Raw genomic sequence first — 14,551 nt, forward strand, 5'->3', positions numbered from 1 at the left:
ACTGTACCGTGGTGCTGTAAGCGAAACACTTGGAGGGAAAGTGTTTTATTTAGTGCCTCCTAGTGGTGAAAGAATATACAAAAAAAACAGATTGATTTGAATAAGCAATCTACACGCACCTTCATATAAACTCTTAGGTCGGGAAATTGGTATCCTATTCTACATAACATGAGCCTCACCTAAAGAGAGCTGATTGTCTACCATCTTGCTACTACAGGTACACCCCAAAAAACTTCCGGCAAAAGTAAAGAAAAAGTCCATAGTTTGTATTCTTGTGTTTCTAGCACTTGTTTTCAGTTGCACAATATGAGCGGTCAAATAATACAAACTGTCCCCTACAACTTGTTTGACAAAGCTGCAAAAATAACTGTCTTGCACATTATTTTGCTGATTTTATTTAAAATATATATATATATATATATATATATATATATCAACGTTTTTTGTTCCACTGGCAGGCAGGTCATTTGTGCTTATTTGAAGTAATATTTGATTACATTTCCAGAAAAAAGTAAAACAGGTTAAAAATATAATATCCAAAATTACAGCAAAATTATTAAACTATGTAACCTATACTACTGCATGAGCCACAGTGTCCACATAGAAAAACGTTTCACTGTCATTTTAAGGCAACATAATTTAGGCCTCAATAACTAATATTTAGAATTTTTTTGAAGGGCAGTGTGCCTAACTATTTTATAATGGGGAAAAAAAAACTTCACTGGCCACACAGCGCCCACAGCATTAGGGAACCACCACTAAAATTTACTTTGGGTATCAAGTTTTCTCGAATGTGATATTCTTCTTCCACCATGCATACTACCACTCACTCAATTTCAATTTAATCTGTTTTTTGTTTTTTTTTGGGGGTGTGGGGGGAAAGCACATTTGGACAAGCAAGCTTCAATTTTGAATAAGGTCTTGTGGACTGAAATCGCTGATCAACACAACCAGTGATTTGTAAAGAAAAAATCTTAAAAACTATCAAGGCTTCTCAATCTTTTTCATAAGACTGTAAATGATCTGATATTAAAAGAATGACCAGCTTTTTGCATCCAAGTTTATTTTCAAATTCCCTACTCCCCCTGTACAAGACAAAAAAGATTTTCCAGAAAGGCAGCAGTGTACCATCAGTGACAGTACTTTTCTTGGGAAGAAAAATAATAATCACAGTGTCTTCAATATCTGCACTGCCGTCGTCTTTGGCTGGGTTTCTGCAGACAGCTTTCTGTCAGACCAAATTCCTGTGAAGCAAAATGTTTAAGCGAATAGAGCAGAACTGAGGGCTTCTCATTTTACAGTGCCAATGCAGGAATGTTCTGGACAGCGTACATATTTTTTTCTATTTAACTTTAACAAAGAAAAAAACAATAAAAATTGAAATAAAAATTACAGTTTGTGTTCACAACACAAATATTGTGTGGGGAGATAGCGACGGTATGTCGAATTTTAATAAAACTGTATAGACAAAAAAAATAAATCTACAAAATGGAGCTAAGTAAATATTACACAACAGTAAACATGTATTACTTTTCTTCTTTTAAACTCTTTTCCATTTAAGCTCTATACGAATCCGAAATTCTTGGTCTTAATGGCTAAGAGGAGCTTCTGTTTGAGGATCTGCTTTGAAGAATAGAGTGGCACGTAGAGGCGCGAGATGCATGTGTTGGCTGTGGGGAGATGCTGGTCGTCTGGTGGCCGGATTGTAATAGAGGGCATTGGCTGAAAGCCCTCTTCGCTGGCTGGCAGGGAAGGACTGGAGGTCCAGAAGTAGACCTGATGGAAAAACAAACCAAAAATCAATGTTAATTTTGCATGCTCAAATTTGAGGGAAAAAAAAACACCATTATGTCTTTGTGCAAGTCTCACCGGATTTTTAGCCCCAGGCTAACCAGCCATAAAAATTAACCAATCCCACCCATTTTTTAGCGTTTTAAGACGAGGGAGGGGATTTGACATCAAAGCCTTTGGCTGCAGAATGCCAACGGCATCATTGCCCTGAACACCAAGCACCCTGTTTAGCTATGTCTTAGTTCTGCTCAGAGTTGTTTACATCATGTGTTTTCTTGATCCCATGACCATTTGAGATGGCGATTACGAAGACGAGCACATATTTACTACTGGGTCGAAAGAAAGTGCAAATGAGGGCTGCGTCATGTAAATTGTGAGCCGTACATTTTTAGACGACAGCACCAGGGCAACCATAGAGTGGAGAACAGTAGCAGATTGCAACACAGACATGTAATGGACCAAATTGCATTTACTTATTAATGTTCTTTAAAGGAAACGGCGACCTGAAACCTGGTGCCAACAAGCGTTAGTGATTTGGTGTCATTGCCTTTAGCTGCAAAACACCAACGGCGGCGTGTCCCTGCACACCTGACCCATTCTCAGCTCAGGTCCAAGTTGTTTACGTCACATACTTTTAGATTATGTGACCATTCAAAATAGGAACTACCACAAATTCACACCATTACTAGGAAGATAAACACATGTGATCAATTGAATAGTCCTTTTAGTTAAGTTCAATAGACTGTGCTGTCAATTCAAGAACGACCTCCGCTACATACACACATAGGGAAGTGAAGACAACCTTTACGACATGCTGTTGAAAACCCGTTTTCCTGTTACGATGTTGGTTATTCCTTGAGCTACTTAATTAAAACAAAGTGTTAATCTTTCATGAATCAGTGAATTTATGAGAGCACACAATTACGACTCTGCCGAAATAAAACGTGAATTGAATAAAGGCTATGTTGAGTAAATAGTGAGCTTTAAATTTGACAGCGCCAATTCTATTGACATTAGTGTTTTTTGCGGCATTTGCCTGTCATTGTTCCCCAAGAATTAAAGGAAACTCCGGTCAAAGACATCACCGGGGTGTTTTAAATTAAGAGCGCAAGCGTCAAGTTGTTATTTTCCTATCCCCCACACATTTGAATTGGGCGACCGAGCACCAAAATAATCAAACATGTTTGATACTGGACGCCCTTGACGCTGCAGTTTTCCTCCAAAATGTGCCCCTGCACAACTGACACCAAAAGCAAAAGGCTGATCTCCAGGGGGCGCTGCACTGTTTTCGCCAAGTGTGGATGGGGCTTGACATTGATGCAGATACAAAATTGAAAGTTAAAACATTTCTCAGAACTTTCATACTGCTGTCCGATTTGAATGTGTAATTTAAGGACCTGATTCGAATAAGTTGCAATACAGGACTGTCTCAGAAAATTAGAATATTGTGATAAAGTTCTTTATTTTCTGTAATGCAATTAAAAAAACAAAAATGTCATACATTCTGGATTCATTACACATCAACTGAACTATTTCAAGCCTTTTATTATTTGACTATTGCTGATTTTGGCTTACAGCTGAAAAAAACTCAAAAATCCTATCTCAAAATATTAGAATACTTCCTCAGACCAAGTAAAATAATTTTATAACAGCAAAACTAAATCAAACATTTGAAAATGTCCATTGATGCACTCAGTACTAGGTTGGCATGGTGGCAATCAGCCTGTGGCATTGCTGAGGTGTTATTGATGCCCAGGATGCTTCGATAGCGGCCTTCAGCTCATTTGCATTTGTAGGTCTGGTGTCTTTCATCTTCTTCTTAACTATACCCCACAAATTCTCGATGGGGTTCAGGTCAGGGGAATTAGCAGGTCAATCAAGGACAGTGATGCCATGGTCAGTGCACCAGTTACTGGTGGTTTTGGCACTGTGGGCAGGTGCCAGATCATGCTGGAAAATGAAATCCTCATCTCCATAGAGCTTTTCAGCAGATGGAAGCATGTAGTGCTCTAAAATATCTTGGTACACAGTTGCATTTACTCTGGACTTGATGAAACACAGTGGACCAACACCAGCAGCTGACATGGCTCCCCAAACCATTGCTGACTGTGGGAACTTCACACTGGATTTCAAGCAACTTGAATTTTGCTCCTCTCCAGCACTTTCTCCAGACTCTGGCGCCTTGACTTCCAAATGAAATGCAAAACTTGCTTTCGTCTGAAAAGAGGACTTTGGACCACTCTGCAACTGTCCAGTGCTTCTTCTCCATAGCCCAAGTCAGACGCTTCTTCCGTTGTCTTGAGTTCAGAAGTGGTTTGACCACGGGAATACGGCTATTGTAGCCCATTTCCAGGACACGTCTGTGAACTGCGGCTTGTCTTTGAAGCTCCCCCAAATTCTGGAAGCGGCTCTTCTTCACAATTTTGTTAAGGCTGCGGTCATCTCTCTTGGTTGTGCAGCGTTTCCAGCCACATTTTTCCCTTCCAACAGACTTTTTGTGGATATGCTTTGAAACTGCACTCTGTGAACAGCCTGCTCTTTGAGAACTTTCTTTTTGTGTCTTACCCTCCTGATGGAGGGTATCAATGATGGTCCTCTGGACAGCAGTCAGATCAGCAGTCTTCCCCATACTTGTGATTTAGTTTACTGAACCAAGCTGAGTGTTTTTAAGGCTCAGGAAACCCTCGCAAGGTGTTTCGAGTTAATTAGATGATTCAGGTGATTAGTTGAATAGCCTACTTGTATACTTTTTCATGATATTCTAATATTTTGAGATAGGATTTTTGAGTTTTCTTAAGCTGTAAGCCAAATTCAGCAATATTAAAATAATAAAAGGCTTGAAATAGTTCAGTTGATGTGTAATGAATCCAGAATGTATGACATTTTTGTTTTTTTAATTGCATTACAGAAAATAAAGAACTTTATCACAATATTCTAATTTTCTGAGACAGTCCTGTATATTTAAACCAGTAGTCTAAAATGTTGCAATAAAATAACGGCTTGTAGTTCGGGATTACGGAAGTGCCATGTCCCCCCTTGTAGTTCAATTTTGTTAAAAAAGTATTCAGAATAGTTTGCCATATGTCAGTCACGCAATGACTTCAATCAATCTGATCTTACCAGATCTTGCCTTTCAGTCATGGTCATTTTCTCCACTATCGACCAAAACCAACGCTTAAACTGCAGTAGTTTGTCCGCATTCTCACCTGTTGACCAAACAAGGATTTGGAATATACAATTGACAGTCGCAAGTGTTATATTGGATGGTGATGAAAATGTCTGAGAAAAACATACCAGACTCATCATTGAATGAAGTGAAGCTAATGAGCATCTGTACGTTGACTTCTCCGCAGCCATTGACAAGCAACCGAAAGTCCTCAGCAGTGAGATCTTCCAGGGCGTTTTTAGGAAGTACGTCCAGCAAACCCTTCCTCATTGCCTTTGATGAACATATACATTTATGGTTATGATCTAAATGGTGAGATGGTCTCTTCCATAAGAATACATTTTATGTTAGAACATTGCAATTCAGTTGTAAAGATTCCTCAAACACTTAAAACTCACATGGAGCGGTTGCTCAGCCACGACCAGCATTCTGTGCTCTGCATACTTTCGTACATACTCGTACACATTAAGCGGGGTTACTGAAATGTTGACCCCGCCGGAGAGAAGCTCCACCTTGACCAAGACAGACACAGTCAATTTAATAAAAACAATGAAAAAGTGTCTGCTATTAACTAGGACTGGCTGTGTAAAAATGATCAAATCAGAAAAGACGTTGACAAATGTTTGAATTAAATATCACTCAGTGCACAGAACCAACCACAGCAAATCTTCAGATATTTCAGATTTTGAAGTACCATACAATTCGGACTACAAGTCACAACTCCCCAAGCGTTCAACAAAGCAACTACGAACGAAGCAGAAATGTTTAAATGAGTATTTATCCGCATTATTGTGTGTTTTGGAGGAAATATTTTACATGGTTGGATTCTATCAGTTGTCCTTGATGTAACATTCAAAAATTCAAGACGACCAGGGGACTTACTGGTGAGTTACCTTGGCTTTACAGTATTCGGGTATCTCGTTTCAGACTGATCGTTATGTTTCTATCAAGGGTATATTTTGAAATGGTCATCATATTTTGAATCCCAAATGTTTAAGCTTTCCAACTATATGTGGTATGACATTTCAGTGACTGGTGACATCATACAGACACGTATTTGTTTCTCAAAAGTTGCATCTTTCTGTGTACCGTCTTTGTAAATATCTGATGTTTCAATGTGGATAAATGCAGCTTATAGTCAAGTGCAGTTATATATATATATATATATATATATATATATATATATATATATATATATATACACACACACACACCGTAAAATCCGTACTATAGAGCGCACCTGATTATAAGCCGCACGCACCACATTTTACGGGCTTTACTGGTTTTGTCCCTACACAAGCTGCACCTCTATATAGGCCGCATGAGCCCACATTGAAACATGTAATACAGTCACAAGTTTATCCCGAATCTGACTGTAGGTGCCGCGATCGTGACTACAGATATAGTACACAATGCAATCACCGCAGTCGGCAACATGAACAGAAATGATACCGGTAGTTACAATTTAATGCAGACCTTTAAAGTCCGGGTCCCGTTAAAAGTAATCCTATGAAAAAAATGTATATTTCCAAAGTTAAGGGTGGGAAAAATAAATATCCACTATTGTCCGCTGCAACAACAAACAGATTTAACTCAGCTTCACCCCACTTCCCGTCAGCCCGCGTTTGCTCTGCCCCTTCTTTTTATTCGACGGTAGAAAACATATAACAATAAGTCTCTAAAATAAATACATTACAAAAATATACAGTTACAAATACATATTAAACATGGTTACACATATTTACAAAGAAAGACGGTACACCGAGAGAGTTTTAATAATAATATAACTTTCATCCCAAACCGTGCCTGTGAAAGGTACCACCACACTACTCCTAACACGCTCGTTACGCATCAAGCGTAGCTGTTAAAAAAAGCCGTACCGCAATTGCAAAATTCACAGTAAACCGTCCTCATCTTTCTCCTGATAACTGTCGCCATCAAGGGCGTCTTCCTCATTATAGGAAAGAACCTTTGTCTTACGTACAATTCAAACGTAAACTATGAGGATACAGTCTACCTCGGCGCACTTATTCCACTGGTCTAAATCTTACCGATAGAACATTTTTATAAATTGGCCGCTTCACTGAATAAGCCGCAGGGCTGAACATTTGGGGAAAAAAGTAGCGGCTTATAGTCCGGAATTTACGGTATACTGAATTTTTTTTCCTTAAAAATGTACTGGGTGCAGTTTATAATCAGATGCGCCTACGGTAATCCACTTTACAGTGTAAAAATGAGGTATTAAAAAGTGTAAAGAGAGTATGAAATCAAATATCAAATCTCAATTGTCATACTGTGATCACTGAAAACCTTATAACACACACATATTTCCTAAAAAGAACTACTACCAACTGCCTGCAGCGTATTAGTACGAAAAACGCATCCGGGTTTGATTCCCATTGCATCCAATGTTAAAAAAATATTGTCGCCTGTATTATTCGACTGATAAATCACTTCGCAAATACGGCAATGTATTACTGTAAAACTGTATAATGCACACCCAAACTAAGATCCATTTCGGTATAAAAAGATCTGCATTATACACAAATAAATATGGTACTTCATTATTCCAGCCCAATTAACTTGCTGCACTTAAGTTGTGTGTGCGTGTGTGCAACATTTTACCTCCCTGTGGAGTACACAGTAAGAGCAAGCTGGCTACTTGCAATAAATGAGTTTGTCCAAGCCAGTGAATTTTGATGGTACTGAATATCACCTCTGGTGATAGGCGAGCGATCCAGGTTATGTGAAGCATTCCGGAGTATAAGTAATTTTACTCTTATAGTTAAAAAAGGCTAAAGTCTAAAATACATCTCTACTATCCTCTCAAACAGCGCAATTCCACCAATCCAAAGCCATCAAAAAAGCAAGTTAAGGAGACGTAAATTATGAGCCGTCTTTGATGGGAAAAAAGTAGTGCAGTCGTTACCTGTCCAGCCCCTTCTTCTTTGCACAGGTCAATTGCAAAGGCCAAGTCCATCGCAGAAAATACAGCTTCTGCTTCACCAGCCAGTGAATGGCGAATAAGCTGCCTGAGACTCTCGTACATGACAGGGTCAAAGAAGGCAAAATCGTGCCAGTTGACCTTTGGGGAATGACAGAGTGGATTTTTAAGACCTACACTTAGGTTGGCACACTATACCATATTTCCAAAGACAAGTTGTGCCTACCTTTCTTCCAAGCAAGACCTTGATTACATGTCTGTTCAACGTTATTGGACAAAGTTCATTCTGGAGAAGACACAACCCTAATATCCTAGGAACGAAAAGAATCATTTTAACGGGTTACTCGTGTCCTACAGTATGTTCAGGTTTCAGGCAAACAAGGCTTAAGTCACTTTAAAGGGGTGATCAATGTGTGTTCTAAACCCATTTTCTATGTCACAAATGTGAACGTCTCAGTTCAGATTTTTATTTTTATTTTTTAAACAAAAGTTAAGTCACTTGTATGTAGTCCAAGACCAAATATGCGAAAAAACTTCACCTAGGACACATGAACCTAACATGGCAAAATAATTCACAATTCCCTAACCCAAAACTCAGTGAAAGTCTGCTTTGTTCATTACCTGCCAATGTTACGGAAGCAATTGAGTCTGGCTTCCGTGTTCTTTCCTGGTCGAGGCGAGTAGAATCCTCGCTTGCCAGGTTGGTAAAATAGAGAGGCGTTGTCGTCCCCATCATCTGGGTCATCTAGCTCCATGTCCACAACACTACGTGTTGAACCGTGGCGCTTTCGATTCTCCTGTTGCTAGACAGTAATTAAGAAAACCAGGTTGGTGATATGACTTATTTCATTTTAAGTGCAACGCATTATAAAAACAACACCAATGCTTTAACCGACATTTTATTGAGCTTAAAAACCCCCAAGAGATTTGCTATGAACACAAAAATAAATCTCAAAGCAAATATTGTTTTTAAATCTATGTATATGCAAAGATAATCCTTCCTGCTTCACAGATGTAGCAAATAAAGATGACTAAAAAGCGTAAATATTTTAGGTTTCCCTTGGCTGACAACAAAAAAAGATCACTATAAAATATTTATTTTTGCTTTTTTGTGGTAGTTTAGAAAACCACCTCAGTTGGGTGGTCACATTTGCTTCATGTAATACATTAAGTGGAATTAGGTTGGTCAGACAGTTGCCTGTGGCCTATGGAATGCTTGTAAACTCTTCTTTAATGTCTTAATGCAAGGTTGCTTGGTATGGACAGGAAATTGAACATGTAAGATACACCAAACCAAAGCCTATAAAACATGTTCTGTGGGCGATTTGTCTGATGAGTATTCAACTATCCAATTTTTTTTTTTTAAAGCGTCCAAAAATTGTGGGTAGATTGTGTTTTTTTTTATTTAGGACTCCCACAGAGGTTGGTGGCTAAGTGATGAAAGTTAAAATTTCCATGCACAAACATCATTCTGCAACATGATAAAAAAAAAAATCAAATTAAAAAAAATATATATTTTTCTGTGTATTAGTGCATGCAAAAAAAAAAAAAAAAAGAAAATTTACTTGAGCTTTTTCTGGAGTCTCCAAAAGACCCAAGTCCAGTATACTGTCAGCACCATTTTCCCTGGATAGGACAAGTTTGTAGTTAGTCCATTATAAAGGATATTTTTAAAAGCATGAGATTCATTTGAACTGGAACGTTACTATGCAAACATAGTAACAGTCCAATCATTAGTAAAAAAAAAGTGAATCAAATCTAACCTTCCATGTGCAATGAGCAGCTCCATAGCCTCTTCTACTCTGGCCCTGAGAGAATCTTCACTAGCCAGCAGCAGCAAAAGTTGTGCAGGGGACAACTCCAATAGCATACCTGTAATTTTGCTGGCAAAAGCCTGAAGACAAATAACATCAATTAGAATGGGCTAAAACCTGAATTTTGTAGTATTGAAGTATAAAAAATCCAAAGTTCAAGAGGACAAAACAAAAACCCTTCCATGGGTTGAAAAAAACATGGTCGAATTATTTTTTTTCATCAAAGTCATTTGAATAGATATTTGGATAATTTAATTTCCAAACCAGTAACCTTGATCAACGTTTATTGTTACCTACCGGTTGCATTGCATGAACTCGTGGATAAAGTCTTTCCCCCAAAGCTTGTCTGTGGGCTGGCAGGGGGTCAGGCTCATCATTTGGGTTGCCCTCTGATGATGGTCTGAATGGCCTAGTGTCTATGGATAGCTGTCTCCTTGAGTCTCTGCAAAAAAAATCCAGAAGTTTGAAATGTACTCAAATGACAGATCCATGGCCTGTTCTTAAGGCACGTGGAACAATTTACCTGTCCCGGTCTCTCCTGGAGCCGGCTCTTAGACCACCACTTCTCCTTTCCCTTTCTCGATCTCTGTTTCTCAAACGCTGCATTAAATCTGAACAAATAAAAACAAGTTTACTTTAGAGTTCATTTTCAATCCCAAGTAATCTGTTCAATATGCAAGAATGAACTCAAGTGGCAAAACACAGTATAGTTTCTTTGTAATGTCATACTTGAATTGTAATCGTGATGACACGTACTGCTGGCCTGCATCCCCTTGCTGACACTTTGCACGCAATCCAAATTGGGTAGCTTGTCATTAGAGAGGAGTGCCAGTGCAATGGCTGTGTAGAAGCTGCGGGCTACACCACTGCCCTCGCCCGGCTCATCTTTGAAGGTGACCTTGACTCTGTGTACAGCCATTGGTGTTGTTGTGCATCTTCTGCCAAAGTGAGTATTCAGCTGACGCATGGTTTGTTGGATTAGCTGGTCCCTATCTCGATCAACTTCCAAGGCCAGGTCCCGGGATTGCAGGTTCCTTAGCTTCTCCATTTCTCGACGGAACTTTGACTCTTTCACCTCAAAGCCACCAAGCTCAGTGAGAATCTTGGGGAAAAAAATATATATATATACATTATAAATGTCATTACTGTGTTTTTCGCACTATAAAGGCACACCAGATTATAAGGGAGCATTCACCAAAGATATATTTTTTTTAATAAAATTTTTACACATATAGGGTGCACTGGAAAATAAGGCACATAGAATTAAAAGTACTGTGAGGCATAGGGTTGCACGAAAAAATAAAAGCCATATTTGCACAATATATCACTGATGACAATTGCATAACATTAAGTGCAACGGGAAATGAACCCAGATTGCAGCATGGAGTGCATATAGAAAACACATGAAAAGGCATTAGGACTTCTCATTACACTTATGAGCAACAGTGCCAAATTTCTGATGTTATCGTGCCGGAGCTGCAGCAATATTGTCAAACATTAAACCTATCCGGTGCAAAGGAGAATCGTAAAGTCTTTACTAAGTGCACAAGATTCTGAACTGAAAGGTATTGTAAGAAGTAATTCGGTCATTATGAAGCAGACAACGAGGGAAGTAATTTAGTCGTCCTGAAATATATAAACTCATGGCCCACACCCATTTAAAACATTTGTCACTTACAATGCTTGGTTTGAGCTGAGAAAATGTGAAACATTTTTTTCTCTCATCTCGCACTGTGACTAAAAATAGTGTGATAATTAAATTAGACCGAACGCCTTTTTTGTGTCGTCTGTATTGATGGTAGTATAGATAAGATCGAGCCTAAAAATTCTGCCCAAACTGACCGACCCAGCCGCTTAACTTAATTTGAGGGACCAAGCCCGAAGTAAAACTTCAGCGCCTAAGTGTGCGTTTAGGCTGAGGTACGCAGCTTCGGGTTTACTTTTGGCTCAGTCCCTCAAATCAAGTGTGCACTTTGAAGTGCAGCGCCGAAATGAAGGGTTCAGCACCGAAGTGCGCATTTCGGCGAAGTGCAGCTAAATGCAACTGAATGAAATGGCACCAATAAGAAAAGCATATTCTGCAGATTACAATATGCAAATAGTGAAATATTTAAAAAAAAACATAAAATGAGAATAAGTTCGTAAAGCTTGCGCGCTATTGGCGAGAAGCGAAAATTGCGTCTGATGTAATGGACGTAGAGGTGGAAGGAGGAAGCAACGCATCTTTTGCTGCTACACAGAGGATGAAAATTTCTTTGGATTTCTTGAGTTGGAGTTAAACTGATAGTTTGATAAACATCTTTGAAATAGAGTTGTCTGAATAATATAACTTCGGTGCTGAAGTGCGCCCAACTGCAGCAGCGAAGCGTCTTACTCAAGTAAAAGTGCTATTACTTCAGAAAAATATTACTGAAGTAGAAGTCAAAAGCAGTCATCTAAAAAATTTCCTTGAGTGCAGATCCTCTATGAAGAGAAAACAACAACAAAAACACGTGAGAGAAGCCCCGCCGGGCTTATTGATTGGCATTTTAAGCCCGAATTCTGCCTGAAATTTGGGCCCAAGATCTACCTCTACATAGTGGTCTAGTGGATAGGATCCTGTGCTCTCCCCACCTTATATCTGGATTAGATTCCTGATGTATTCAATTTTATGCAATTGTGAACAACGATACATGTCCCTTGTGGCCTGGTGGTTACGATTTGGTGCCCTTAACATTGGTATCCGTTGTTTTGCCATTGTAGTCTGCTATATAATTTATCAACTTATCAATAATTGCACATATAAAGTATTTCCAATTTTTTCCACACATGTCCCCAGTGGGGAGATCTTGTATGTACTATAATTGAGTTACTTCTTTGCTAGCTGTCAGAAGAATCTTTACCAGGTGCTTTTCTGCATTTTTCGTTCTTTTAGATTCCCCAAACAGAACACCATGAATATTTCCGGTATCCCCACACCCCACAAATTTCTTTAAAACAAACCATAACTTGTCCCAGTAATCTTGTTTTTAACAAAGCCAAAATATATGCATTAGGTCAATGTCTACCATTTCACATACTCTCCAGTATGGTTGATTAACTTCCAAAAAACCTTTTCTAATTTTTGATGCTCCTTTTAGTACAGAAAATATGGTAAGCCTCTAAAAACCTTCCTTTCCTTATTAACGTATTTCTGAAATTCAGGTTAAAGGCATTGATGAAGATTGCAACTTAAGAACATAAAAAGTAAGGCGCACCGATCCAGGCTCAGCCCCGACATCCTCCATGAAAACACGACCAAAGAGTTCCAGTGACAGACGCCAGCGTCCAAGCAGCATATCATGTGAAATCATCATCCCCATGAAGCTACAATGGGGTCTGCCCAAAAAAAAAAGAAAAAGGAGTCAATGTTCAGTCTGTCATCACAATGTTATTTAGAAGGGAAGACATTGTTTGCTTTTTACTGTGGCACATCAGACAAGTACAGTAAGTATTGTTTGTAAGTTTGAAAATTTGGTACCTGAATGACGGGAGAGGGGGCCCCTCACTTTCAGTGAGACCAATTTCAGCAAGCAGGCTGCTCTTAAGCTGAGCAGCAAGGTCGTGAGGTGAAGGGCCAGATTTGGAAGATTTTAAAGCCTCTAACTCCTGGTCTGGTAGCGACGGGTTCTCAGAAGTTCGCTGGGAAGTCTCCATGTTCATCACGTTCTTCAGGTTGGCTGAGTAAGACATCTTAGTGGGCAGAATCTGTGAGATAGTAGATTTTATTGTATGTTTTTGTTATGAAAAGAATTGGGGGTGAAAAAAAAAAAAGATAAATGGAAACTATATAAGCAAAGAAAAGCTTGTGTTCCAATATCAACTTGACTGAGTAACGTAATAGATAATACAGATATAATACTGTGTTTACAGCCATTTTTTCAATTTCCTTTTGTTTTGAAAGTGAAATTTAGGAATCCAAACGACTTTCACAGTTTGTATTTATAAAAGTAGAATGAGCAATATTTATTTTTAAATTTTAGAACACAACAGTTCATATGATTTTCACGCAAAGAGGGATAGTATACCTGAGAGGGGGAAGGTAGAGAGGCGCCCAAGTTTACCTCCAGGCAGTTTCTGTCTCCGCTTGCCTCAGCCAGGCCTTTGGTTGCCATAGAAGAGGATGAGTACAAGCCTTGAGAGGGTCGCCCGAACAGGTCCTCCTTCCTTGCATTAGGCTGAAATGGTCATACGAAATACAAACATTGAATTTTGTCCTTTCACCTTAGAGTCATATTTATTCACCAATACTCATGCAATATATGGTGCATGGATGTAAAACTGTGTGTAAAACAATTTGGATTAATATGGTTGTCTGATAAGTTTCTCACACACTAAGGACACCAAAACCTTGGTGGTGATTGGATATGTATTTTATTATCAAGCTTATTTTTTTTTAAGTGTGATCATCTGTCTGTAATGCAATTTTTTACCGAGTTAACTACCTTTTTTTGTAAAATGAACTAGTCTTAATTGCCACCTACATTTGAGAGACTAACTCAACCTATTTTTACTTCAACCAAACTTAGAGGATAGAACACACATTTTCATTTCATAATAGATCCACAAGATATAAATTGGGGCATTTAATGCATTCTGAAAGGTATTTCCTATGATATTTAGTTTCCAGCATTTACATTAAAATGGAGTTTGTTTGACTATTTCCCTATGCCAACATCCACATAGATTTAAAAAATTGTTCATAATACATAGAAAATTGGGCAAAACATAATTCATAAGTGGCCAAGCTGTAGAATTTGGGCTGATTTATGTTTTAACTGGCTATGAATGTGTTTTATTGGCAAACATTCGCTTCAG

At 38.6% G+C, this 14,551-nt stretch overlaps 1 protein-coding gene across 16 annotated transcripts in view; it reads right to left on the bottom strand.

Moving 5' to 3' along the window:
- Positions 1 to 1,046: 1,046 nt before the first annotated feature.
- The window catches only part of ubr5 (ubiquitin protein ligase E3 component n-recognin 5), a 55,996-nt gene continuing 42,491 nt past the window's right edge, over positions 1,047 to 14,551 (bottom strand). For 11 of the 16 annotated variants that reach the window (XM_088326372.1, XM_088326370.1, XM_088326368.1 and 8 more), the window contains exons 44-58: positions 13,762 to 13,911; positions 13,215 to 13,441; positions 12,952 to 13,072; positions 10,445 to 10,817; positions 10,239 to 10,326; positions 10,013 to 10,157; positions 9,665 to 9,795; positions 9,467 to 9,527; positions 8,523 to 8,704; positions 8,128 to 8,212; positions 7,887 to 8,042; positions 5,356 to 5,469; positions 5,086 to 5,230; positions 4,912 to 4,997; positions 1,047 to 1,776 (exon numbers count right to left, since the gene is read on the bottom strand). In XM_088326372.1, the coding sequence (XP_088182498.1) occupies positions 1,564 to 1,776; positions 4,912 to 4,997; positions 5,086 to 5,230; positions 5,356 to 5,469; positions 7,887 to 8,042; positions 8,128 to 8,212; positions 8,523 to 8,704; positions 9,467 to 9,527; positions 9,665 to 9,795; positions 10,013 to 10,157; positions 10,239 to 10,326; positions 10,445 to 10,817; positions 12,952 to 13,072; positions 13,215 to 13,441; positions 13,762 to 13,911 (2,277 nt within the window). In that variant the 3' untranslated portion in view covers positions 1,047 to 1,563. The remainder of the gene's footprint in view (positions 1,777 to 4,911; positions 4,998 to 5,085; positions 5,231 to 5,355; positions 5,470 to 7,886; positions 8,043 to 8,127; positions 8,213 to 8,522; positions 8,705 to 9,466; positions 9,528 to 9,664; positions 9,796 to 10,012; positions 10,158 to 10,238; positions 10,327 to 10,444; positions 10,818 to 12,951; positions 13,073 to 13,214; positions 13,442 to 13,761; positions 13,912 to 14,551) is intronic. The other 5 variants (XM_088326377.1, XM_088326374.1, XM_088326373.1 and 2 more) reach the window with 3 other exon arrangements.

This window comes from Urocampus carinirostris, chromosome 2 (genome assembly GCF_059441175.1).
Source record: "Urocampus carinirostris isolate Australia breed hairy pipefish chromosome 2, RoL_Ucar_1.0, whole genome shotgun sequence".
Lineage (NCBI taxonomy): Eukaryota > Metazoa > Chordata > Actinopteri > Syngnathiformes > Syngnathidae > Urocampus > Urocampus carinirostris.